The sequence below is a fragment of the Pseudopodoces humilis genome, chromosome 5 (assembly GCF_049639895.1).
Source record: "Pseudopodoces humilis isolate 2021_Gansu_Grassland_sample_001 chromosome 5, ASM4963989v1, whole genome shotgun sequence".
Classification (NCBI taxonomy): Eukaryota; Metazoa; Chordata; class Aves; order Passeriformes; family Paridae; genus Pseudopodoces; species Pseudopodoces humilis.
The window spans coordinates 1,502,091-1,529,660 of record NC_142204.1 but is presented as its reverse complement, the minus strand read 5'-3'; the positions used below and the strand labels follow the sequence as shown (position 1 = coordinate 1,529,660).

The 27,570-nt window shown below is 40.9% G+C and overlaps 1 protein-coding gene across 12 annotated transcripts in view; it reads right to left on the bottom strand.

Moving 5' to 3' along the window:
* The window catches only part of CACNA1C (calcium voltage-gated channel subunit alpha1 C), a 463,574-nt gene that overhangs the window by 159,449 nt on the left and 276,555 nt on the right, over window positions 1–27,570 (bottom strand). For all 12 annotated transcript variants that reach the window (XM_088055720.1, XM_088055723.1, XM_088055730.1 and 9 more), the window contains exons 5-7: window positions 25,244–25,383; window positions 4,737–4,898; window positions 2,851–3,047 (exon numbers count right to left, since the gene is read on the bottom strand). In XM_088055720.1, the coding sequence (XP_087911846.1) occupies window positions 2,851–3,047; window positions 4,737–4,898; window positions 25,244–25,383 (499 nt within the window). The remainder of the gene's footprint in view (window positions 1–2,850; window positions 3,048–4,736; window positions 4,899–25,243; window positions 25,384–27,570) is intronic.

The window sequence follows — 27,570 nt, the reverse complement described above, 5'->3', positions numbered from 1 at the left end:
TATGCAGATTTACTTCCTTATAAAGAAAAAAATAATCTTTGTGACCTCACTGTGGCTTCAGAGCTGAGAAGAGAATAGCCTCCTATCTCTGCACCCTGTGGAGATGCAACTCCCAATGGGCTGTCTATGACAAGTCCTCTCTTCCTCAGCCAAAATGGCAAAGACCAGGAAATAAAGTTATGTATGAGTCAGACTGCAGTAAGGAAACAGTGGCTCACAGTAAGTTTAAGATAGATATTTGTACTCTACCTCACTTACTAAAATTCTTCCTTCAGCAACTGAAATGTTGCATCTTTTCTATTCTTTACTCTCCACAGTACTCATCCTTTTGATCTGGCTAAATTAAGCTGGAATGCCCTTGCCATGGACTCTAAATCTAACTGTATGGTGGGAAATTACATGAAATGACAGTGTGAGCATTTAGAGACTGTTTCTATGTATAAATATTAAATCAAAAGTGTTTCTCCTAGGTGTGCCCTGCAGTAGGTGCCCAAGCAGCACCTGCCCCCAGCATGGCACAGACCCCTCTGCAGAAGGAAACACCTCAGACATCTCCCTTACCACATGGCAAACACTGATCAGAGCTGGATCCTGTCTGCTTTGTCAATGTAGCACAGAGGAAAAAGTCATATGGGACAATAGTATTCTTAAGATTGTTTCCAGCAGCTTAACCAAGAATATCTGCCAGCTCAGGTGTTCAGGTGTTTACTCAAACTTTGTATTTCGTGGTCTTTAAACATAGGTGATACTTTTTTTTCTTTGTCAAATAAATTTCCTTCTCCTCCTCAATTGCTGACATTTTTTTCTGCAGTGCTAACTCTTATCTTTTGTAGTCTTGTCTAGGAATAACTGGGAACTGATGATAAATATTTCTGCTCTTCCCAAAGCAAGCATTCTAACAATGCCATAATCTAAAAGGCTCACTATATGCATGCCCCTAAAAATAATGACCATCAGTCTGTATTAATTTAAGATCTAAGTTCAGCATTCTGTCTCTAAAGAAAAAAGAAGAATAGCTTAGGAAATCAGTGAAAAAAATAAAGCTGGCTGAATACCAAACAAAAGCTGATAACTAAAACCCAGTTTGCTGCAGGGACACCATAAAAATCAGACTGTCTGCTGCAGTCATGGTGGAAAATCTTTTGGAAGTGAGTGTATGCTTTTGGCTCCAGTTATTACATAACTGATAATGAGTTAAACATGATTCATATCAAGTCATGAAAATTAGACACGAGTAAAGGGTGGGAATTGGAAGGGTCTCTCTTAGGACATGTCTTTGGAGAAAATGATGATAACTTGTGGAGAGGTTTCTGCATGGTATACAGGGCCAAAGCAATTCTCATTTCTTCTTCTGATATCATTTACTCTTCCATTTCCCCTGTAAATAAATCCTCTCAATCACACACAGCATGGAGAAATATGAGCTAAATGTGCTAAAAGGACAGGTATCTTATATATAGCCATAGTTGGACTGTGGAGCACTTTTACCCAGTTTCTCTTCTGACTTTAACTTATGCACTTCATTATTTTAATATTTTATACCCTCTTTTCTAGTAATGGCAATTTTTTTTTCCCTGGTACCCAGACTCACCTTGTAGTTTGATCTCTGCCCTTTATCTCAGGCATTAAAAGGAAGCTGTAGTCACTCTTCTAAGTTTAATAAGATAAAGAGATAACTTCTAGCTGTTCCACACAGAGACCATCCTTTGCAGATAAGCTAAATCTTCAAAGGGAAATCTTGCAAACTCTAAATCACTTGTGGGTAGAAGGCAGCTTCAGGCTCATGTTTAAGAGAGAAGCTTGTTGACCAACAGTGCAATCTGCCTCAGTCCAGATTATCCTTTTGTGTGCTTTGAACCCTCTGGAGTCAAACTGCATCGTGAATTTTAACACATCCTACCATCTGGAGAACCAGGTTGCCGTGACATGCCAGACTTACAAGTTGGTGAAAGTCTGGGTTAGTCTTGTACAGACAGGCCTGAGCTGTGTGTGAATGAAAGTCCCAGCTCATAACATACTGCTGCAAAAGCTGATGGCCAGAGCTGCATCCAGAAACACATTTATCTAGGATTTACTGCTGAAAGCTAAACCTGATATTAACTCCTATGGTATTATAGTATAGCAATGAATTTTCCAATACATTAGGAATTAAAAGGTACAAACTAAAGCTGCTGAAATGGCCAAAATTAGGCTACAGGAGAAGATGAGACTCTGTTTATGCTAATAATATCATATATTGGCTAATATAATATTTTTATATGGTCATATATATATATATATATATATCAGATCATCTTATATTGATAATATCATGTTTTGGCTAAACTTGAAAGCACGATTGATACCAGTATCAGAGCTAATAGCATTAGAATAAATTCTTCTATGACAAAAGTCATAATGAAGAGTACTGCTAGAATTTGTGAGGCCTTTCTTATAAAACCTACGAGCTGATCAGTGTAGTGCCTTTGCAACACGAATGTCACAGGTAGAGCATGTGGCTGTCTGTCACAAATTCTTCTACATCAGTAATCTGGAGATGTATGAGATGTTTCACTCCTGCAGAGAGGGTCTTTCAATGACCTTCTGCTCAACCAAGGAACATTGCAAACCTTCAAATCAATAAGCCATCTGCCATCCTTCAAAATTAAAACATCAATGGAAAGTCAACATTTACATTTGATTTCATTGCACCACATAACCCCTCCATTATACCTGACAGTAAGCTGAGTTAATTCAAGCTCCATGCTAGCAACCATGCCTTCACTCTAGAGAGCAAGCAAGAAAGCTAAAGCCCCCAAGTTTCAACAGAGCACGAGCAGGACTCTCAGCCCGTCATTTTCGGATACGTACCCAGTACAGCACATCCGTCCAGCCCTCCATGGTGATGCACTGAAACACCGTGAGCATGGCAAAAGCAAAATTGTCAAAGTTGGTGATGCCGTGCTTAGGTCCCTCCCAGCCCGCCTTGCACTCGGTGCCGTTCTGACACTGCCGCCCGTGGGCAGACTGGGGGGCACACGGAGACGGGTCGTCCTCCGCAGGTGTATCTTGAAGGAGAGAAGGGGGAGAAAAAAAAACAAACAGCTGAAGGAAACCGTTTGACACACTGATAAGCAAGTGAAGGATATCAGCTTTTAGCAAATGTATTTTGCAGCGAGTTTGGCAGATTTCTCAGGAATACACAGGCAACCGCTCGCTGTCGCGCTTCACTTTCTTTTCGCAAAAAATAATGGCCAAGCTGTCAAATTTTGTAGTCAAAACTGAGATGAACTTTTTTTTTCCGCCAAAGCACACCCTCCTGTGAGGGAGAACTCATGCCTTTCAGCATGACAGGGAACATTAGATGGAGCCCATCCCGTTTAATGAGGCCGAGTGTCATGGCCAGCGGTTTCCTACCGCGGTCACCCGGCGTAGGGGTTAATCCTGGAGGATGGCACCGCTGAAGGAGGCTGAGCCCTGCAGCAGACAGGCTTCAGAGCTCTGCAGACAGGCTGGTGTGGCACTGGGCCACTGCTGAATTACAGCCCAGAGCGCCTGAGCTCTGCTCTTTTGGCATTTAGATGATGTGTGGCATTTTATCCGTAGGCCAGTGGCACTCGAACTCTGAGATTGCTGCTTGATTATGCACCCCTTGTTCTGTACAGGTGTTTTCAAAGACCTGACAACCCCTACAACAAAGCAAACTAAATGCTTTGGTATATAAGGAATGTTCCAGAAAACGTTTTTATAAACACTAAAACTTCTGCTATGTGATTTTATTTTATTTTTTTTGGTAATATACAGATTTCAGATCTTAGTGCTACATTTTTAACAGATGCAGGTATGTATGTATGTGTAGGAGAGCAGGAAATTATGTTTATTTCTCATCTTATTATATGGTAAACAATGTAATTTTCCAAAATTATGATCACATTCTGGTCACGAAAGAATGCCAGAAACAGTAATATCAGAATAAATGCTGTAATGTAAATACTTCCAGACAGAATGGAGAAAAATACACCCACTTTAAAGATGCAAACCAGAGTGACAGTTCATTATGGTTCTAGCATCATTCCCAGAAAATGAAATCTGCCAACATTAGAAAAGCAGAAAATGAAGAACTTCTGAGACAATTTTCTGCTGCACACTGTTTTCTTATGAGCTGAACTGGGTACTAGGCATTAATACCCTCTACCACATGAGAAATAGCTGCTGTTCAAGATCAATAAATCAAACAAAAATGAACAGATGGTTAGATGAATGACAGTGCAATTGAATTAGTTTGAAATGTGACTATTTCTTTCTGCAAATAATTTGAAATAAATAAATTTCCTGATGGATTTGATGTAAAAAAGTTTCTTCCCGTTAATGTAATTTTGTTTTCTTTCTGGTTGCACTTCTAACCGAAGCTGCAGCCTGTGACTAAAAACAAAGATATACTATATATTATATATAGTATATATATAATATATAGTATATATATTATATATGCCCTGAATTATATATTCCTTTACAATGATACTGGTTTAAATAAAAATGCATTTGTGCATGAGGTTAATAATTAAATATATGAGTTGTTCATTCCTGTAATACCATCTCCTGTGTAGCTCAATCTGCAGCGGTGAAATTGTGAAACCCCTAAGATGTACACACGAAATGAGCAACAACCACCCATCTCCTGTGCCAGAAATGCTCTATTACACGTGGGAAAAGCCTCCCTCTGAAAATCTTTGTGTGTTTGTGTGTGTTCCCCTTACCTATCAGTCCCCCTTGCACATGGTAGCAGGTCTTATGCATCTTCCCCATGAATAACTCCAGTCCAATGATGGCATAGATAATAATGACAAACAGCACCAGCAGGGCAATATGCAACAAAGGGACCATGGCCTTGATAATTGAATTTAAAACCACCTGGAGACCTGCAGAGAGAACAGAAGGAAGCGCTTGTCAGCAGGAGAACAAAATTCAGACAGGCTATAAATTGTACAGTAGTGTTTCAGGTTTTTTTTTTGCTCCCCCTCACCTGAACTCGTTATTTTGATGATGCAAAGACATACATTTACAGATGATCTCCCTCCAGAAGATCCCAAGCATTTCCAAAAATTTACCACCACTTCCCAGATCACAGACCAAAGTGAAACAGGTATTGCCTTACCTGTTACCCAAACACCCCCATCCTGAGGAGGGAATATATATATATTTATATATCAGCTGGCTTGCCTGTTCTTGACAATCAGGCCTAAGGTGTTGCACACATGGTATTGAGAGTTAAAGCACAGGAAAAACAAAGAACAGCCAGGCCTGAAGAGGACAAGAGCCATGATCTACATGAGAGGGCAAATGCTGGGGTGCAAAGAGCTGCACTCTGGAGCCTGGGGAGAGGTGGAAAACTGAAGTCATGCTCCTACTCTGGTGCTGGGTGCTTCCAGAAGTCAAGCCAGTTCCAGGCAGAGCCCAAGAACCACCAGACCAATACTGAGTGAGAGTTCCCAGCCTTCTTAGGATCTTCCCATGTTCCACTTCCACCTCATCCAACTTCAGTCTCAACAGAGGGAGTGACAGAACCAGCAATGCTGGTTTTGTCCCAAGATTTATGGAACACCTTTTAACAGAAGATGCCCAGAAATGGATATTAGCAAAATATTATTACATGATCATTAAGGTATGAGACTCTTGAAAGTCCTAATCATGAGCAAGCCAAACATTCCCAGAACGGCCCAGGGAAGGTGACTTGTAGCCAAGTTTTCTAAATCACTAAGCAGCTGTACCCTCAGATGCACTTGACTCAAGCTGCAGATTCATGTGCCTCCCTCTGTCTCCTTCCCTTCATTTTGTAAAACCAGAATAATAAAGCCAGCCTCATAAGGATTTGCATTTACAAAGATCTTAAAGTTATCACTTTGAGTAGGAATAATGGCAATCACTGTCACTGGCAAGTTATTAATGATGGAACTATTGAGAGGCTTCTAGAAATCTATAGTCTACAAATAGCCAGATCAGAACAATTACAAGCTCATGATTTTGCAATGACTGAGAGCCAGAAGTCATTAATGTCTCCTGTAAATGCTGTCATCTCCTCAGAGAAGTTGGTATTAGCTGTGATTTTTGAGAAATGTGATTCATGAGTTGTAAATGTCTGTTATACATCTGCCAAGAGAGCTTGTGATAACTAATAATTTTTAAAATCTATCATCTAAGATCTTAGACTTTTTTTTTTTAAATTTTTTTTTTTAACTGATTTAAATACTTTCTAATGAGGATGACACATCTCTTGACAAGCACTTTCCCTTGTAGGCAATCCACTTGTCAGCTCTCAGCTAAGGCTGAGACTGCCATTGCTCCAGAGTCCTGATGGAACTCAGCAGAAGCAACCAAACGTGGCATCAGCTGCCTGGCCAGCAGCATCCCTCAGTGCCTGCTAGCAAGCACTGGCTGGATTCTAACATCCCTCAGATGTCAGAACACTTTTCCAGGTGTCTCCAGGCGGTTCAGTTATCTGCTATCAGTTATCTATCCAAAGGATATGCTGCTTTCTAAAGGCAGCATGAAACATCCTGACTTTCACAGAGACTCTTACACGAACTACATTACTGACAGCATCAAAACATCCTGCACAAGAATGGGCCACTCTGCTTGCTCAGTTGCCTCTGGGTGCTCTTCTTGATAAGCAGTATCTCTGGGGGAAAAAAAAAAGTATTTCTGTGCTTACATGAGGCAGTCAACCTTTTTCCTCTAAAATGCCTACATCTTTCAGTCTACTAATTCTAAATATGCACAGAAAATGAAGTGCAGAGAACACCAGCACTGCTCCAGTTCTTTACATCGGTCAGGAATGCTACATTCCCCAGAAAATTAAAACAATGTCTCACCTTCTCCCAAACAAGGTACAACAGTACCAGAACGTTTAAAGACTACAGATGGCTGCAAACCTGGAAAAAAAACCACCCCACAAACTTTGCAGATTGAAATATTTGTTGCTTCAAGTAAATTTTTACAAAAGCAAATAAAGGCCTCCCTTTTCAGTGACTTCAGGAGTCTTGTTAATCCAAAATGTAGCCAAGCTTATGAGGTTAAAAGTTCCAATACCAGTTTTTATGTAATTTACTTTTAATTATTATTATTAATTAATTTTAGCATTCATTAAAGGCTATACCCAGTACTCTTGAGAAGGTACTGAGGACAGACAAAAAGACAAACAAAAAAGCTCCCTCATTTTAAAACCAGCTTCATTAACACCCACACCATGAAAGTACTTCAGCCTACTGCAGATGTCCAGAGAAGAGAATATCTGCACAAAGCAACGCCCTTTGTGTTAACGAAGTGGTGTTTGTGAAAAAGAAGGTTTGCACCATGAACTTGAGATGATGTTTAGATGGTCGAGGGGAACATGTACCATCAGAAGATGCACAGGACCTTCAGCCAGCTTAATTAGAGAAAAGCTTCTTGAGGATAATAAGCCAGCTTTGAAGAGGACATGAGGTACTGAATGTTTTTAGCATGAATTGATGTGTGTGCAGTGCAGTTTCCCTTTAGGGCAGCCTGTTTTTAAATCCAGATGATTCCAGTAATTAGCAAACTTAAATACGTTACCATCAAAGTATTCAGAGAGTTTCTGAAAGTTAAAAACCCACTGACTATGTGGCAGCTTTACAAATGCCCTCAGGAGATGTAGTGGATGCTGCTTGCAGAAAGGCAAGGGATCCATGCACATCACCAGGCTCCCCACATTGCTGCCAAGATTATTGCTGTAACACAGCTGCTGCCTGCAAATTGCTTTATTCTCTCAGGCAGCCGCTTGCAACACAAAGAGCTGCTGCAAGGAATGGCACGAGGAACAGTGCCCAGACCCTCGGAAAACTCATTGTACTGGCAAGGGGGAGAATGGGGAGAGAGGATCAGGAGGGATTGAAGGACGGGGGAAGAGCCATGGGTACGTGGAATGGAGTCACTTTCTTAATAAAAGCCTCACACGCTTCAAAACACATCAAATCTGCGTTCTGAAAGCCCAGAGGTGCAGCTGCATTCCTGATCAGAGTAAATCAAGGCGAGCCACCCCCTTATAAGCAGTCACAAAGATTTTTCTCACCAGTGGTGAGAATCCTGCACGCTTTTGTGGGCTCTTTCCCTGTGCAGGGGAAGAAAAGAGAGTTCAGCTCATAAAAGAATGATTTCTCTGTCCCAGCTCACGTATGCTCTCAATCTTTGCATGGTGCAATACACAGGCATCAGCTCACACAGGTGTTCACACCACTGAATATCTTTGGCATTTTTTTTCTCCCTTGTGCAGGTAAGGCTTGCACTCCCAGCAATGAGCTGTGCAGCTGATAATCATAATTAAATCAGAGTGCCTGGTGACCTGATCAGACTGCAGAGCTGGCCTCTGGATTTAAAGGAGGTGATGCCAATAACTGCTTTCTACAGCAGAGCCAAGTTTTTACAGCGCTGTTTGCAGAGGCTGGCAATGTCAGCACTGGCCAACCATAAACACAGGGTCTTGAGCTTAAGTTCTGAGAAGTAAATATAAAAACAAACGGGTTTAAAATATTTGGCATTCTAAATCTGCATATTTGTGGGCTAGACTCTCTCCAGACATCTGTTAAGGTGCAGCATCTGCCTTGAGGAGCTCAGTGCAGGCTGGACACAGAGAATTGCACAGGGATTAGGGAAAGTGCAACAAGAGGGATTGTTTGCACTCTTTCAGCCCACACTTTTCATCTGTTAATAATTGAAGATCTTAAACAACTCCTAGTATTTATTTTAAAAGCCCTTCAGTTTACCTTTAAAAAAATCCTCTTGGCTGTGTTCTGCTGGCTGACACTGATTCCATAAATGTTTCAGCAAGCAAAACACCACGTTAATGCCATTCCCTGGGCTCACAGAATTTAGCATTTATTTACACTGATAAAACGTTTTAAATATTTATTACATGGGAAAAACATCACTTTTTATACCAGGTCAAGCCCTTTTTAGCCTCTAGAGGACTGCATTAACCCAAAAGTTTAGAATACAAGTGGGAAGAAGAGGGACTACAGAAGAATGGAGGGAAAAAGCTTATACCAAGTAACATTGATCTTTCTGAAAGCTATGGGAAATGGACTTTTAGAGCTGCTGCAGGTGTTTTAGAGCTGTTATTTGATGCTGTGTTTTCCTCTCAGGAAGATGATGAGAGGGGCTGGTCGCTGTCTCATCGATTCAGGCCGTTATTGAATAATGTTCTTTATCTTTGAGCATGTAAGTGTCCACACCTAAAGCAATGGGATTACCTACATATCCCCTTGTGTACTTACAAGGCTTTTTGGATTTCAACCAATGTTTAGCAAGATGGCACACGAAAAAGATCCAGCTGCTAAAATGCACTTGGCATTGTTGCATTGTGGAACATATCCAAAGAAATTATTGGTAGGCTTGCTAATACAGAATTCCTCTCAAGAAAGACATGCCTATAAAAAGTAAGACAGTTCTTAAAAACACTCAATTTGCCTTTTTTTTTTTTTTGCAAGATTGAACTTTCAGACCTGAAAAATCTTCTGAGGAACATTCCTCCAGTTTTTTTTCTCAAAATGGTAATATCTCTTCTTTGTTGCACCGTGGTGTTCATAAATCCCCAATTAATTAATACATGAGTGCTAATTACCTCACATTTCCCTCCCCTTTTCCTTTAGGTTTCCCGCCTTTTTTCCCCCCTCACGTTTCCCACCATTTTTTCCCCCTCACGTTTCCCGCCATTTTTCCCCCCCTCACGCTTCCTGCCATTTTTTCCTTCTCTCTCTTTTTTCCCCTTTTCCCCTCCATTTAAATACTTCAAATGTTGGAAAAAGGAGGATTTCCTCTGAATTTAAACCCTTAAAACCAAGGGAAAACACAGATTCCCTCAGAATTTAAGCCTTAAAATGATGAAAATGGGGGGATTTTCCCTTGATTCAAACCCATAAAATGGCATCAGAAAGGTTATCCCCTTCAATTTAAACTAGAAAACAATTCCTCTTCAAATGATACCTTTAAATGATGGAAAAGGTTGGTTTTCCTTCAATTGCTACCTTTAAAAGCACAGGTGAAGGGGGATCCCCTCCAATTTAAACACAGACAATAATGGAAAATGACATTTCCCCTCAACTTAAATCACTTTTCCCCCAAACTCCTTTTTTCTGGGGTCACCGGGGCACACTAGGGAGGGACTGGGGTTACTGGGCAGGGGACTAGAGGCCCTGGGATGGGACTGGGAAGATGAAATAGAAAAGAGAAAGGAAAACAATCTCACCACAGCCCCAGGCGCTGCCCCACCTGCTCAGGTGTGCTACCCTCCCTCCTCATCCTCATCCTCATCCTCACTGACCCCACCTGGGGCTGCTTCACCCCCTCCTCATCCTCACTGACCCCGCCTGGGCTGTGATTTCCCCCCTTCCCGAAGGCTGTTCCGCTCTCATCCTGGCCATCAGCCCGATGATTTATTTTATTTGGAAGGGCACTCAGCACTCAGCTGCTCTCTCTCAGCAGCCAAGGCACTTTCTGGAGCTCTCTGGACATCAGAAAAGCCGTGGCAATTATCAGGAGCCGGCAGATTTTGTCCGAGGGATGCTCCACGCGATGCTCAGCAGCACTTGGGTTTGGGCACCCAAACACTGCACATTTCAGCCTGAGCCATCCCTTCAGCTGAGCCCATGGTCTGGGCTCACACTTCTGCCTGACACCTGCTCCAGGTGTGGCTGAGCTCCGCAGGCAAAGCTGAAAATGTTCTTAAGATGTTGGTCTCAGAACTTACGTTCAGGCCTTGCCAAGCACAGTTCTAGCTCACATTTTCCTGTGTCTTCAATTTTGGTTCAAACTTGGTTTGCTGGACAGGGCAGTTTCCTGTTCCCATCACGTGAGTAGCCCAGATCTCCAGAGAAAGCATTTCCTGAGTCTACTCTTCCATTGGTTTTGCAGGGATATATTTTGCCTACACCACGGGGTTGCCTGAACCAGGAGTATGAGCACAGTCTCCTAGAAATGACCTCCTAGAAGTGAGCAGGAATAAAAGGGAAAGGACAGGACCATCCCTCCTCTACCTTCCTACACACACAAAAATAAACATTTTCATCCTCAAACCAGTACCAGAGCTGTGGGAAGCAATTCTTTTCCTGCTAATGGAATTCAGAAGAAAACTACTACTTTGTGCAAGCAAGGAGGAAATAGGGGAGGATTTGTGACTCAGCACAGGGCCTGAGTCAGATAACTTCTGGGAACCACTCTGAAGTGGTAGAGCTGATGCACCATCCCCAGCCATGAGCAGGGTCTGCCCACAAATCACATTTATTTCTGACAATACACAGAGAGACTGCCACTATGGTTCTATTTCCAAAGCTCGAGCACTATGAGCAGTAATATTCCCCAAAGTGGATGTTTATCACTTAATAAATGTAGACATTGGCTAAGAAAATTGAAAAATATTAAATATTCATAAATATGAAAGGTTTTATAGCAATTTCAAAGGAAGCCTGGAAAACAACAGACAGTTTTAGCACAAAAATGTCCACAGTTATGGCAAGATATCTTAGATAAGTACATCTACAAAGATTTGTGAGAAAAAAACATTGAGGACTTTCTTCACCAGTGTTGCCAAGGGAAATCATTTCACATGGTTCATTTAAGGACAGCTCTACAATAGCAGTTTGGGGAGGTAGTCTTTTTCTGTCTTGCTGGATTCTCAAAATATTAGCGGCAGATTGGTAGATAAAGTAAATTCTGTGGGTGTAGCCCAGCATTCTTGGGGCTGCAGATGTCATTTCTATTTCAAGAATAATAGGGAAGGTCTTGGAATAGTAAGGAGAGACACAGCACCGGACAGGAAACTAGTTAATTTGAAAATAGGAAAGAAAATTTTTAAGCTGCAGGGTGACTGTTTTGGAGTAGGCAATGCCATTTGAACATATACAGACACCCTGAACATACACAAGCACTCTGAACATATACAAGCAGTCAACTCAAAACCACATGCTGTAAAAAATAGAAGGTTTGGGCATCTGCCCACCATGTTCTCATTCCTGCATTTGTCTTCATTGACTCCTCAAACCAAAATAGTCACACGCAAGGAGATGCACACAAATGGTCGTGTGGACGTGAACACAATTGTTCTGTGTTTGCCAAGTCTTGCAATACCACCCTTGCCTCATCCTCTGAGGCGAGAAAGGATCAGCAGAACAACACCAGAAGCCACAACTAAACCCAGCTCTTCTTTCTGGATCCTTTTCTCTTGAGAAGCAGTTCAGCTCGAGACCCCTCTGCCTGCCAGAGTGACCTTAACTTAGGCACACGACACAGCTTGGTGGCCACACAGCCCCATCCTGAGGAGGATGCTTGGAGAAATAAATGTACACATGTCTTGAGACTCTCTGCTGGAAGAGACCTCTACTACCACCCATAGAAGCATCTTTCTCTCCTCCTGGGGGGCTTTAACTTTTTTTAGAAGCCTTTTGTTCAAAGTATGTAAACGTACTTTCTTATAAAGTTGCTTGATGACTAAAAAGACTTTCTTCATGTTTCCAGTTCCAACATATGAGGTAGCTCCTGCAAGTTCAGCCTTGCTCTCTAACCATTTGATTTTAGCTCAGTTCAGCTGAAGATGGGATCCAGGCAAGATCTTCAGACTTTAAACGTAAGAAAATCAAACCCCAGAATGGTGTGGTGTCCCTCCCATGCAGCTGCCTGATTATAGAGGAAGAGCATGGAGAGAAAAGCAGCAACTAAGTGCCTACAGAAAATTCCACATTACAGAAAAAAAGGCCATCTTGAACAAAACCAAAATGAAGTTCAGTGAGAAAACTCCAAAGCTGTTTTGAACAAAGACCACAGTGTGCTGCCAAGTAGTCTTACACAGAGTGGGGAGGTTGAGGTCAGGTACTCTCTGCCAGACAGAGACTTCTAAAGATTAATTAAAGTTAAGGCAAGTAAAGGGCATTCAGGGGCCCTGGAAGTTCCTAGGCCAGCAAGGATCAGCTGTCACAATTTCCCAGGAAACAAGATTTGATTTTCTGCTGACAGGATAATCATGGACTGAGAAAACCATTCATGGGGTCACTGTAAAGGTGTTGTCTATCCTTAACCACTGTGAAGGATCACAGATAGGAAGAATTTTTCTTGGCTCCTCTTCCTACAGAGCTATCCAAACCCAAAGACAGTCTGGCCCAAAGACTGCCCCAGTTCTCAGTGATATGACCCATCACATTTCTATTTGTTAAATTTTGTCATGGGCAAGCACAGCTGTGACAGGGAATGATATTTACAGGGGGAAATTTTGGTCTAGTCCCATGCCACAATCAGAAAACTTGTGCAGGAATATATCAACATGCTGTACTGTCTTCAGTCTGGTCAGGTGAACATAAAAAACAAAACCCCAGACAATAGTTAAACAAGCTCAGAAGTGAGGTAATGATGGAAAAGCCTTGTTTCAGGATGTCAAGTGCTGTCATACGAAGCTCTGAAAAATGAAAACACATGTCCTAAGAAAACAGCTTTGCAAACAAGGAACTTTGAAAACCTGGAAGCGCTAAATCCTCATGGTAACATAAATGGGCTCAAAGCAATTGGGTCTCAATCATCTGACTGGAAGATTAATGACTTTTGGGTTACAAACACCTTTATATAATTGTTAAAAGTTTTTACAGTTTATTGACAGAATTCCTCAGGTAAGTGGGCATTAGTCTCCTTTCTGTATTATAAACAATAAAGAGTATTTTATTTGTTTGATGCCCTTCTCCAGATGCTCTAACTCATCACAGGTGATGAACAGGTTTAGAAAAGGCAAAAGCTTAAAAGATAGCAAATGTTAACAGGGATTCTGTAAATGTAGAAGTCCAGCCAGAGATGATAAAATTACAGTTTTGTAGTATGTGGAGAAAAATATATTGATGAAAGAAATTGATCTTCTTGCAGGTTAAATGCTCCAGCAAATAACAAGTGGCTTACTGTGAGCCACACAAAGTTTGAACTTCTCCTGATAGAAGAATTACAACAAAACATTGGATAAAGTCTAAAACTTTGTCTTTAGATGACTGTGTAGGAGTACAGCACTGTATATGATAAATAATAGGTTATATAACCCTGGAGAGGAAAATTCACCCAACCTCTCAGCTTGGGATAGTGCTTAATGAGCTTAATAGATGGGACAGAGCTCTGGAGAGACACAGTGTGACACTTGCAAATCACTGCCATGGAAGGTTTCTAGGAGAGTTTTGAGAATCTAACAATAGAAAGCTACCTGATCAGGTAATTAACGAACTGGTGATTTACTTGATCAGGTAATTAAAGAACATTAAACCACAATGTGTGATCGTTGCTGTATTATTGTCTTTATGAACATGCAGGATTTGTTTTCTCTTCTTAAACAGCTGAAAAAAAGAAGACATGGCCAGAAAAATCTGACTCTTTTCAGGGACAAAAGAGTGGATTAAGGGACTTATCAACTCAGTGGTTAATCAGTCCCATCTCACAATACCTAAAACTCCAGCTTGCTTTCTTTTCCCACATTAGTAAGACTGCTGCTTTTGATTTTTATAAACCTGATTAGACTTAAAACTCTGCTTGCACACATCAGATAATAAAATGCTTTAGGGGAAAAATATGCTTTCTGACATAATAAGCAAAACGTTCTTTAGCTCACTAGGCAGCCTCAGTGTGTTTGGACGGAAAAATTAATGGTTGCCGTTTTCACAGAGTTGTATTTGTCAGAAGAAAGAATGGTTCTTTATTGATATTTACTTTCTTTGCAACTCTCTTTAGAACTTGCACAGTTCAAAGGCTTTTTGTACAGATCGTGTATGTGTTGGTAGAATGCACTGGAATTAAACATTTATTTATTTTTAATTTCCTTTTAGATATAAAAAGCTGTCAAGAAGGCATCATAAGGCTCTCCTGCTGAAGTCTGAACAGCTAAATTAAATTCTGAACAGATACAGAAATCTATAAATATAAATCTGAGAGGAATTTGACTTCCTCCAAAGTAAAGTTTTAAAGTGAAATAATCTCATCAGTGGAATACGAAAAGCAAAAGGTGGGTTGAAGGCTGAGTTTAAATTTTCACCTAAATTATGAGGGGAAGGGTGAGACTCAGTGCTAAATTCTTTCATTGGGTGCTGTTTACATTAAAAACCAGAAGTGTTAGATTTAGAACAGGCCTTTGTAAACCCTGTGTGTATTCATACCTGAACGTATTGGTTTGACTTCTGACCAAGACATCAAACCTGATTAAAAGGAACTTTATCCTTTGGTAATTTTCAATCCAAATAAAAAACAATGTACAGCAACGACCTACAAGAAAATGCCAATTGCAAAAATGTCCTGAACAGCTTATTGCAGGAAAATAAGAACCCAACAAATCACCAGACCCAACAACCAATGCAAAAAAAGGAGAGAAATGTCAGATAGGCTGCTATCTTAATGTGTGAGCAATAATAGAAAATAACTGCCCCCAACAGATTATACTTCTAAGATGTAGAGCATTTGATATGCCCCAGTTCTCATGCCACTGCCTTATCCCTCTGCAAGGATGGTGTGTGGTTGAAAGATGAGATGCTTGAAGAAAGTTTAGAGAGGATGTTTTGTAATCCTGTAAAGAAATTGAATTTCTATAGCCATTTCCACTGCTAAAAAAATCAACATTTAGTAAGGCCTATGGAAAGAAGTGACAAAAATAGAATTTTTATAATTTCTTCTATTTCTTCTATCCCGTGAGCTGCATTCTGTCAAAAATGCTTCTGATGCAAAACTGTTGAGCATCTTTAGCAGGACAAAAATTGAAAAAAAAGATTCTTTGCAGAGGGTTAGCAGATGTTTTCTGAATTGTGATTGATGTGGCAGGGCAAAACAGCAGAAGATAATCTAAAACTGAAAAAAATAAGAAGCATATCTACTCAAACAACTCATAAAAAATAGTTGCAACAAAGGGCAAAACACATATGGGATAGGTTATTGTTACATGTGTTAAACAGGAATTGGATTTGCTTCTGGAAAAAAGGGAGATTAAGAAAGATGTCTGATCTCCTTCCCTTTTTCCCTGGCACAAAGAAAACTTAGATAAAATATTTGGGCAGGTTTGGTGGGCTGCCATTTCCACACTTCCCCATGATCAGAACAGCAAATTATTTGTTCCATCAGTGAGCATCTTAAGCATTGAAAAGTTTGCCAGTTGTTCATACCTGCCAATGGTATGAACTATATTCTCATCTAGCACAGTAATAGCAAGCAGACATAACTAAGAAGGCAGTACCTAATTTCAGAGAAATCTGCATTAAAGAAAAGAGAGAGGCTCTCCCATCGATTTATGTAGATATTGAAACTTAAAAATATTATTTCCTCATTTTTGCCAATACTTAATTCATGCTTTGGTTTTTTTTCCCTACTGCAGCACTTGTACAAGATGCAATATTATTATAAATTTAGATCATCATTGGGAAAAAAAAAAAAAAAGAAGAATTTTTGGCAGGTTTAAAATGCATTCCCTGGTTGAGAACACTGTCTGATTGGCCTGCTGCTCTGTGCTTTGCTGATATTTTGATAATGCTTTGTGAAAATCACAAGGACCACAGGCATTCCAACAAGGCTTTTGGAAGGCTTGGACAGACAGAAGTAACACAAATGATGCCAGAGTAGTGGAAAATCCATGTACCATCTCGTGTACTGAGCAAAACCCACAAACTCTCCTGTGTCCCACTTCTGGGTTGACTGCTGCCCAGGGTGTGTGCCAGTCACATCCTTGGGACAGGATGAGAAAGAGAATGTTAACAAGTCCCATCAGGGCAGCAACACTTTAACAGGCACACAGTTATTCCAGAGAAAACCAGCTTCAAATCATTGCTTACAAGATCTTAAATTAATAAGCAACGCAAAACCCAGCCAAGTGAAATCAAAGTGTGCAATGACATTTGTTGTAAGCTTGGGATGACACCTGATGCAGGAGAGGTGTCATCTGGGAGAGAACATAAGACAAACCCAAAGCAGATCATGCCCTTACTACTTTGATGTGGAACAGGCAAACCTTCCCTCCCCAGCATAGTGACAGCAGCAGCCAGCAATTGCAAGTGAGCAACTGGGAGCCCAAAGTGTCCCTGTTGGTACCAGCTAGCCACAATCTGTACAGATACAATGCAAACTGTTCTGAGGAGACAGCAGATGGCATTCTTAGAATTTTAGATGCTTCAGGACCAGCATCTTGGTGGCATGAGCTCCCTTTCAGACCTGTGCCCTACATCATGCAGTCTGAATGAGAACTCTGGGTATTACCTGAAGAATGAAAAAAAAGGGACTAGAAATGTCTGATCCATCCAGAGCCCTTCTGGAAATTCTCTTACTAAGCCAAGAGAGATTTTTTTTTACTGTTTCCCTGTCTGCTCTTTGATGTCAGCGTGGGGTTTGTTTTCTTCATTTGGAAGGGACTGCCTACACCCTGATGTGGTCCCATATTATGATATTGGGATTTTTTCTGTTGTGAAGGCATGCTGAATAATCATGCCAGCATCCACAGTAACTGGTAGGATAAAGGCTGAGACAGCTATTGGGTAGATTTGTAGTCAGTGTTATTTTTAAAAGAGCTACGTAGACAGGATCAAATAAATATTTCCCTGTTTTATTTGCATTCCTTAAATATGAGAGAAATCTTTGTGAGAGCAACATCGTGCCTCTGTGAGTAATTTCCTTAGCAAGAGAAACCCCTCTTTGCTAATGCCACACAGAGTTAGCTACTTCTGCCATGAATGACATCATTCTGCAGGCTGTACCTCTCAGGGAAACATGCTTTAGGTCCTGATTGCACAATCCCTACTCACAGGAATGATCCTTACCTAAGGGAGAGGCTGTGCTGGAATTAAATTACTCCTGTGAGTAACAGTGACCTAAGTAAATAAGGGACTTGCAAGCATGTGTAGAGTTTGCAGTTAACTATGGAGAAACAAGCCTAATGAGGACTTTTAGTTCAGACTGTTCCATCCTTTTAATCCACTCCCTCCCCATTTGTAATGAAATCAGAACAAATTGGCCACTTGAGATTAAAAGCAGCGAGGCAAGGACATGGGAAAGGTGGTGCTACTTGTCCTCTCACAGCACTGTGTGTGCTGAAGAGATGGCACAGAGGGTTGAGAAGTCTTGCTCAAGAACGAAGAAGAGCTTCAGGGATCTGACTGAGAGCACGTTTGCTGCTGCTTGTGGACCTCAAGAGAAAAGGAAGGAACTGGGCCTGGTAAAAACTGACATTATTTAATGTAACAACTGCAAAATTTAAGGCAGAACTAATATTTGGAAGCCAAATTTTGCCTAAATGTATACAAAGTAATTCCCTATGTTGTCAAGGACCTTAATCACCTAGGTTTGGTGGCAGTAAACTGCCAGGTACACTGTTTGCTCCTTAATCATCTTACTGCATTCTTTAGCTCCTACACACAAACCTTTCACACTTGGGGAGCTCTGATCAGGCCACTTCTCCTTTCTCCTCCCAGAATCTTCCTCTGGTGTGCAGGTCATAGCATAACCTCAGGAGGGCAAATTCAAGTCCCTTGCTCCACCAGTGGCAGTGAATAAATGCAGATCATGTGCAAGACACACCTGCCAACTGTACTCTGCTAGAAGCATAAACATTTTGAAAGAAAGTGGATTTCCTTACTGCCAGTTAGTATTTCCTTAAGACTTAATACCTGCTATTCAACATATAGAAGCAGCCAATGGCTCAACATTTCTTTGCCATATTCCAAAAACACATGGTTATCAAGAGATGTCATTTTGGATTCCTTGTATTCTCTGTGTTTATTACCTCAATTACATTATTTCCTCAACTCTACGACGCAACTTTAATTTTCTTTCACAGAACAGAAAATAATGGGAAATTACAGTTGAAAAGTTTGGTCACTGGGAGAAAAAAAACAAAAAAAGAAAGAATCCCAAATGCAAACCAGATAATTGCATTGAACATGCTTTGTTTCAACAGCTGCAAAATGGAATGATTGCAGTGGGTTGATCTGTGCTGTCTCAGTGGCTGGGAAGGAGGAGGGCAATCCCAGGCCCCACAGTCAGGTGGCTGGGATGGACTAGGGTGAATGTTATCACTGGACACTGAGATACAGAGAGAGAGAGAGCTGATAACAGGATGCTGAGGTCCTGTCCCCACCCTCCAGCAAATTGGTTTGGCAAACCTGAGCTGGAACCATGCTACGGATGAGAACAGTGTATTTTCCCTGGGAAAGAACATTTGAGGGTGATTAAACATCACCATTTTGATCTCCCTGCTTTACACAGCCCAGGCAGAATGGGAGGCTCCAGAGGCAGAGTGCCTGCAGCAGGAACTGGGCTCTCTGCCTGGTGCTTGATCCCTCCTTCTGGCCCAGCCTTCCATACACACCAAGTAGAGGGACCCTGAGGACGTTTCAACTACAGCCAAGTTCACTTTTGGCTTCCAGAATAATTCAGGTGTACAAGGATTATGCAAGGGACAAAAAGTTGAATGTGTTCCCCCTTGGTTAAGTATGCTGCAGGTAAATCAGGTGTAGTTGAAGACAAATCTCTGTTATAATATCAGTTTCTAGCTCACAGCATTAAGAGCTCTTCTTATGGGCAACAAGCATCAAGCACCCATTTTATTACAAATCACTCAATAGCAAATTCCAAGTCCTGGAATCAAAAAATGAGATAGAGCAGGTGCTTAGTCTGACATTAGAAAGATGACCATGGTGGTTCTGACATGTCTCTGCTGTCTTAAACTCTGTAAGTTACTCCATATTTTGTTTAAAATGTACCCCCCTATTTTTCTTTCAGGGGAAGGTGTCACTGAATTATGAGCCCATACAGACAGATTTCCCCTTTGATTTCAAATTATTAGATTAGAACATATCCCTTGAAAAGGGGGAGAAAAAATATTGTTGGTCTTAATGTTAAGAATACTCATTATTGAAAATACAGACTATAACCTCAATATCTTGTAAGCATTTGAAAGCTTTTGATCTTGCCTCTCCACAAAACCTGATTGTAATTTAACACATATTATGTATTACAGAAACACCTAGACAGGAAAAAATCCTGTCCTATCACACCTGTGATTTCCTTGTTGCATATTCACCTACATGCAATAATTATGGCAAATTAACAATAAAGACAACTGGGTGACTTTGCCAGTCCAGCATCTCTCAAATAAGCAAAACCTTTCCTCAGGCATTACTCTCCCCACAGAGCCCTCAGGGTGTATTTTACTTCTCATCTTCATCTCTGTACGTGGTGAATGTAGCATCAAAAGTATAGACCTGGATGGCTCAAATCCATCAGGACATTGCAAGGAAAGGAAGGATACTTTCCTACCAAAGAAATATTCTGATTAATGCTAGAGAGTTTGGGATAAGGATACAAGATGAGTGTGGCAATCAGAAAACACTGCAATAAATATGGGGTAGAGAACACTGCTGAGACTGAGGAAGCATTATACATTTTAATAGAGCATTTCAGGGCAGATTACTAATTGCAATGAGACAGACCAAAATCTAAAAATGTCTAAATTTTTCATCCACCTTGTCTGAAGGTGCCCAATTTTCTCATAAACTCAGAGTAATCATGGACTTAAACATAAACATCATTTTGAAAATGTATATGTTCTAGTAAATTATTTAAATACATGTAAAGGTAGTCACCTCTAGCCATTCTCACATGAAAACTTTGCTCTGATTTAATTTTGACTCAAAAATTCACTCTGCCAGGACATTGCATTGTCATGGGGAGGGTTTGGCTTGGGTCCTGCTCTTGCCTTCTCTTTCCCTGTTACACAATTGCTGCATTTCCAGCAGACCATGTAAGTGCTGGTGCTAGAGAGGTACCTACACTGCCTTTGAGAAACTCTCCTGCTGCAAGACTCCAGTGAAGCTTGAACACATCACAGGCTTAGCTTTCTGTGGTTTGAAAATAAATAATAAAAAAAAAATTAAAGAGACATTATGGCAATGTTAAAGAGACATTTTTGTTCCAGGGGAACAGTCAAATTTCCTCTCTAGCTTCATTAAGAGTAGCAGGGCCTTCTGCCCACATAAATCTGTGTTGTCAGCAGCGGATCTCGTTCAAAACACAAATGTAGAGCACAGCAGCTACTCAAATTATATGACTTCCAAATTGTCTAGAAGAGCTTATCAATTAAGTCTGGCAAATATCAGATAGACAATAACCACTGGCAAAAATGCAGTTACATTAAGACGAAGTACAACATAAAGAGAATGAGCAGAATGTATGAGGTGGTATAATTGAGCTGCAGGAATATATAAATATATAATAAAGGTGATAGAAATGGAATTTAATAAGTTAAAAGGGCATGAGTTAGCATGCGTAGGAGTAACTCATTGCCCTTTCCAATAGTCAGGAGTGATTTTCTGTTTTAATTGGATCATGTTTCTTCATTGCCCAATCAGATGCTTCTTTTTGCCCTCCTGAAGCACAAAATGTTTAAAACAAGTTTTAAAAGATGTAATAACATAAAGCCAGGAGAGAAGAGTAATCAACAGAAAACCCTTAGCACAAAAGGGCTGACTTGATTCTGTCCCTAGAAAGCTTTACAATGCTTTAAGCTCCTGACAAAGGAGACACTGGGTAAGTTTCCAAGACACTAAAGTGATTAAGTTTTGGTAGACATGCTGATTTTGCACTTGTCTACTTATGTCCATCGTGGGAATTGTTTTCCTTCTCTCTCCTTTCTCAAACCATTATATTGATCTTAATGCCACACATTCAGACAGGTGCTCTCAGACACGTGTGAAGTTTTCCTCACGAGGAGACTGCTTTGGTACTCCAGCAGTGAAGTTCTTTCACTCAAAATAAAGTGTGCAGGGCAAGAACTGTGTTAATATGACAGCTACAGAACAGCTGAACTGTGAAATCTGGCCTGAGTATCGATGCTATCAAGTGCTTAGATCTCATTTTCAAAAGTGGCTTTACAACAATGAAACCTAGATCATCCAGGAGCTTTGCAAAATAATCACCATTCATCTACACATTAATGCCAGGCTAGAAGGACTGAGTGTGCACCATTTTTCCAGAAGTATTAGGACTTAAAAAAAAAGTGGTGGGGGAAAAATGTTTGCTTAATTAGCTGAGAAACTCTATTTTGTTCACAAAGCAACTTCCAGCACTGGGAGGACAGCTGTGGGAAGTATAAAATCTACTGTTCTGCCAGACACCTCACACAGTCACCATAAGAATTGTACCTCTGTCCTGGTTTAGGGCAAATTTGGGAGAGAACCTCCAAATGGGTTGACTCCAAAAGTCACCCCAGGACAACCTCTCACTCAAAAAAAAAAAAAGATTTTCTAGAAAAGAACAAAAACTAGTTTAAAAAAAAAAATCTAACTTACAAAAAAACCCTCAAACCAAACCAAATTTATCCCTACAGAATTTATTGGAAATGTGTAAATACTTAACACTATTTTTTAAATTTGTCCTGGGAACCCAAAAACTTTGAATTCAATGCCTTTCAAGGCTTCTCCCATGATGGCACAGTTACTTTTTGTGACATGGATAAAAAAAATGTCTCTTATCTTTTGAACAAAATGTCTATTTTCTTCCTTATGACAAGGGGTCTTGTGAATGTCCATATAACCACAAAGCATAAAAGTGTCATCTGTTCTCTTAAAGATTATAAAATATTGATGTGCCCACAACCATCATCCAGATGTGGTCTTCAGGCTTTGTTGAATTCATGATCTCAAAGCCTTTTGATTTTAGGAGGCACTAACGTAATTTGGGCCCTTGGACAGTTTGATCCTAACAAAGATTGTCAAAGGTACCTTTTTGCTTGTCTGCCCGTGGGTGAACCAGCTCTGCTTGCACATGAGCCACTCATTGCACTGGACAGTCCCCCATTTCTTGGTTGAGACATTTACTATCAAGAGACCAAGTCCCAGGAACTAAGCATGCATGGGACTTGGAAAAAAAGGGTGTTTGAGCTCTTAACATCCTCTCTCCAACTATCTGAAGCTGCTGGATTATCGTGATGACCTAAATGTCTAGCACTGGTAGCCAACAGGAGACATAAATAATTAGAAGCCACTTCTGGAAGTGTTAAATCTTGAACTTTTGTTTCCAGCTCTCAATCTGCAAAATGCAGACACCAGTGATTTACTTCAGAGGGCAATTAATATGTCTTTCCCCCAGCTCAAATCAAACTTATGTGGAAGCTCTCTATATGCTGACACAGGTCTTTAAATGCATGAACCTGAGTACAAAACATGTCCCTCTTAAATTGGATTATTTCCTATGGATTGAGCCAGAGAGAAAAAAACCCACATCAACTCCCTGTGACTCAGAAAAAATTATTCCATGCTGCAAGCCAATCTCTCCACCTCAGACAAACTATTTCCCAAGACCAATCCTAATGAGTTTAAGATTGGCATGAAAAAAATTCACCATGTGCTTCACAAATTTGTTTTGCAGGAATCATTGTGCTTTACACACTTTTTTTTCCCAAATAGTGGTGGTTAGATGTGGACCTCAAGCCAAGCAGCAGATGTTGGAATTTCCATGCAGAAGGTGGCTGCCAGTGACCCAGAGGATCCCCTCTTACTAAAGAGATGCTGCTTCCATAGAGCCTGTTAAATGAGGAGGAATTGCAGCATTTGTTACATTCATGTAATTTTAGGACAAATCTCTGCAGGTTTTTTTCCTTCCAGGGGAAAAGCCTTCTGCATTTTGGAAGGGCAAGGAAGCAAAAATAATTTCTTTATAGATGGCAAAGCACTGAGAGCTCAATGTTGGTAACTCACCCACTGGTGTTTATGATGCCTCAGGGACAGAACTTGAATGGGACCTGAGACTTGACTTCTAAACCTCTGCACTAAACTTATGTAAGAATGTAATCCTGTAACGTGCTATTTATGGTTGGCTTAGGCAATCTTGTCTAAAAGGCCTCGTGAGAAAAGTTAAGCTCTAATACATATGGATGTGGTAACATCTATTCTAGGCTAATCAACAGGCATTTGTACAATTAAAAAGTGCCCAGTCAGGATTGAGGCTGCATTAACTACAGATCTCAGTAGGCTTTTTAAAGCCACACTGGCCCCCAAGAAGCCTGGTTTAACAAATATAACCCTAGCCAGAACCAGAAAGACTGACAGAGGGTATCTGTCAGGTGAAGCTGATGTTTGCTTGCATCCCACTGCACTATGATTTTGTTTAGTCCAAGTTTTTGTTAGTCTGCACCAGGCTCCCTGGCTCAGTTCTGGTACAAATGAAGTACTCCTTGATGAGAAAACTCACAAATGGGCTGTTAGATAGTCTATGTTGGGACTGAGATCATGTTTGTGTATGGATGTGAGCTGTGTTCAAGCACACAGCTAAGCTCAGCCTGTGTCAGAACAGCTGATGTCACAGAGTTTATGGCAGCTCAAGGCTTTTGCATCACTAAGGTTAGAAGTACTTTAAGATACCAGTCTAGCCAGATCCTCAAATAAAAATAAACAAAGTGTTCCCTACAGCTATTCTGGAGAAGATTAACTCCTTTTCTGCTCACTACTTCCCTCCTTGCTATAATTGTGTGAACCAGTGACAGTTTTCAAGCACCTCTCTCTCCAGAAGGTAAAGAGGTTCCATCCATAACAAACTCTCAAGCCAAAGGATATAATTTTCCCACTTTGTCACCTCCATATTCCACCTCCACAATGGAACTACCAGACTTAGTTACTCATAGCTTCATCATAAACAAGAAAATGCATGAAAGACTATCAAAGGCTGCTTGAAGACTTTCTTAGAAGCATTTCTAATAATTTAGGTAAACCAGACTAACAGAGAATGTGAGTGTGTCATTGCCCTGTATTCTGTTGCTTCTAAATTGTTCCCAGTTCTCTTGATCTGAACATCACATCCAAACAAAATGCAATTTTAATGAAAAAGTTCCTCTCCCTCCAAGGTCAACGCACATGACAATACAGGATGCCCATCAAAGTCAAGAATTTACAATACCAAAACTTCACTAGGATTTCACAATCATTTAAAGGACTTTATGCTTGCAATCACAAAAAATCCTGGATCTTCCCCTTTCATTATTTAAAAAGGTTTCCCAATCAGACTGACATACCATGAGACTTCCATTCCTTTTCAGCTCTGCTTTGGTCATCCACTGATTAATATCACGTTTATCACAAACACATACATTTGAAATGAGTCTTCCCACACACACCAAAAAAATAAGCTGTATCATGCTCTGTCTTCACAATTGTTGCAAAAATTACCCCCTGCCCCATGCCACACCACAGACAGCTGAAAGGAAAGCAGTGGCATTACTTACTAGGAACTCCAGACACCAGCCGTAGTGGACGTAATACTCGGAAAGCCCGCAGTGCTTTAACATCAAATCCGGCACCTTTTCCTCCTATCGAATTCCCCCCATCTGCTTTGGTTGCTTGTTCTAAAATTGCACTAAAAAGCCTGCAAAAAGAAAGAGGAAACAATCTGTGGGCAGACAGCAAGGCTTGGGCTAAACAGGAACAGGGATCATCACCGTCGTATCACCCCAGCTATCTCCCAGACCTGTGAAGGGTGTCACACCTCTCTCTCTCTCTCTCTCTCTCAATTCACATGTGCTGGAGGAGACACAGACTCTCCCCATACGCAACAGCCCATGGGTGATGTCTACACCGTTTACAAAGCGCTTGTTTCTCACAAACGTGAGAAAAAGCTCCTCCTTCACGCTCCCCCATGGCTCCCTGCAGCCAGCCACCTTCTTTGCTTTGCTGTCTTTATTAACCTTTATTTTTATAACTTATAACTTTATGCTGTCTTTATTAACCAACCATCCACCTTGGGGGAGAAAATCATCACCCTTAATTAAGCCGATCATTAATTATCTGTCACCCGTTTTACAAGGGGTTCACCAATGGCGCTGCAGGTAGAATCTGGTGTAAACTGGAGGACCTTTCAAGGGGCAAGCTTTTAGATAAAGGAGTGCATGCTCACACTGTGATTGTGGATTGGTTTGTAAATCCCCTGATGCACTGGCTAACGAGAGGGCAAAACTGTAGGAGTCTTATTATTAGAATGTTTAATTATACCAGCCTTAATGTTTTATCTTGTCTAGTAGGAGTAGACACTTTAAGGAGATGTCTCACTCAGAATGCATTTAAAAAGGCAGAACAAGAAAGAAAAGGCAATGTTCTTCTGTGAAAAACCTGAAGGCTCACCCTATCTGTTAATAAGAACTTGATTTAATAAATTAGCTTTCAGGAAGCAGCTTCCATTTTTCTGGTAAAACATTAGTACACTTGGGGGAGGACAGGTTCCTCATGAATTTGCTAATGATATTGCTTTCAGCCTTGAAATCCTCAGCTTGAACCCAGCCAGATTCAGTAGAGGTTAAAAGCTGTTCCAGCCTAAATGGATGTTTGGCTGTCTCTAAATAAAGCTTTCCTGGGAGTGGCAGAGCCCCTTTGGCCCGTAGGGTGCCACAGAGGTACCAAAGACAGCCTGAAAGAAACTTCCTGGTGTGAGAGAAGCGGTCCAGGTGGAGAGGCCTGGATACAGCAATGGTTTCTCTCGCAGGTTCTGCAGCCTGTGGTGCCCCTGTTGGGATCTCACTCAGATCCCATCTGGAATATTCCACAGAGAGCCCCCAGACCTTGGGTCAACAGAGGCTGAGCTGGCTGATGGCTTAGCAAGGAGCTCCAACGCCTGCAGCCTGCAGCCAAATCTTACTGACAGGGGCACAAACACTGCGAGCTTGCCCTGGATATTAAAATGAAGATTCATTTACTGAAACATCAAAATCAGCCAATTCCCCCAGCCCTAAATCCACAAACAAACGTGGATTAGGGGACCACAAACATGAAATTCCTTTCTTAAGCAGGTTTTTGTGTTTCATTTTTTAAAAAATTCATATTGAGAGTCTTATAAAACTTGTGAGCTGTGACTGAGGAACTCCTAACTGGATCTATTCAAAGCCTGAACTTCAAGCACCGCAGAAAGATTTAACAACTAGGTAACGAGCATGGGAAAAAACTGTGTGTGAGGAGGTTGGATGCTGAGTTTGTAGGTGTTGCAGAAGCAGGATGCAGAGAAGACAAAAAAAGAGCCTATGAGAAATACTGCATTGACTACAGATATCACAGAGAGAGACAAAGGAGGGTTGATGGAGAGAAGGTGAATTATTGGAATGCATGTTTTTCTTGAGCTGTGTACACAAATGATACAGTTGCAATTATCTGCTGGTCTTCATAATAGAAACACTGTAGGTCAAATTTGGCCTAATGTATTTTCAGTAAGCTTCTGATTAAGCTCTAGCAATGTGCTCTGTTTCACATTAGAACATTTCTGTCTTTCTTGTCCACAGAATTCCCATAACAGGTGATGGGTGACGTACCTATACAGCAGTCCCTGTCCCTTGGGATCCTCTTAAAGGAAAACCAATTTACTGCTAAAAGGTTTCTAATACTGTCTTTCTGCTCCAAGACCAGGAATCTCAAGGAGCTCTGATCAGAAATTGTGCAAAACTGAGGCTCCATTGCCCTGCTCCCCATTTTCACTGGCCCCATGTTTTCCCACAGAGCAGCACTGGGCACCAAGGCTGTTTCTGCTGCCTCTTGTACAGCGAGCAGACCAGACTGCTCTAGAATTCTGCTG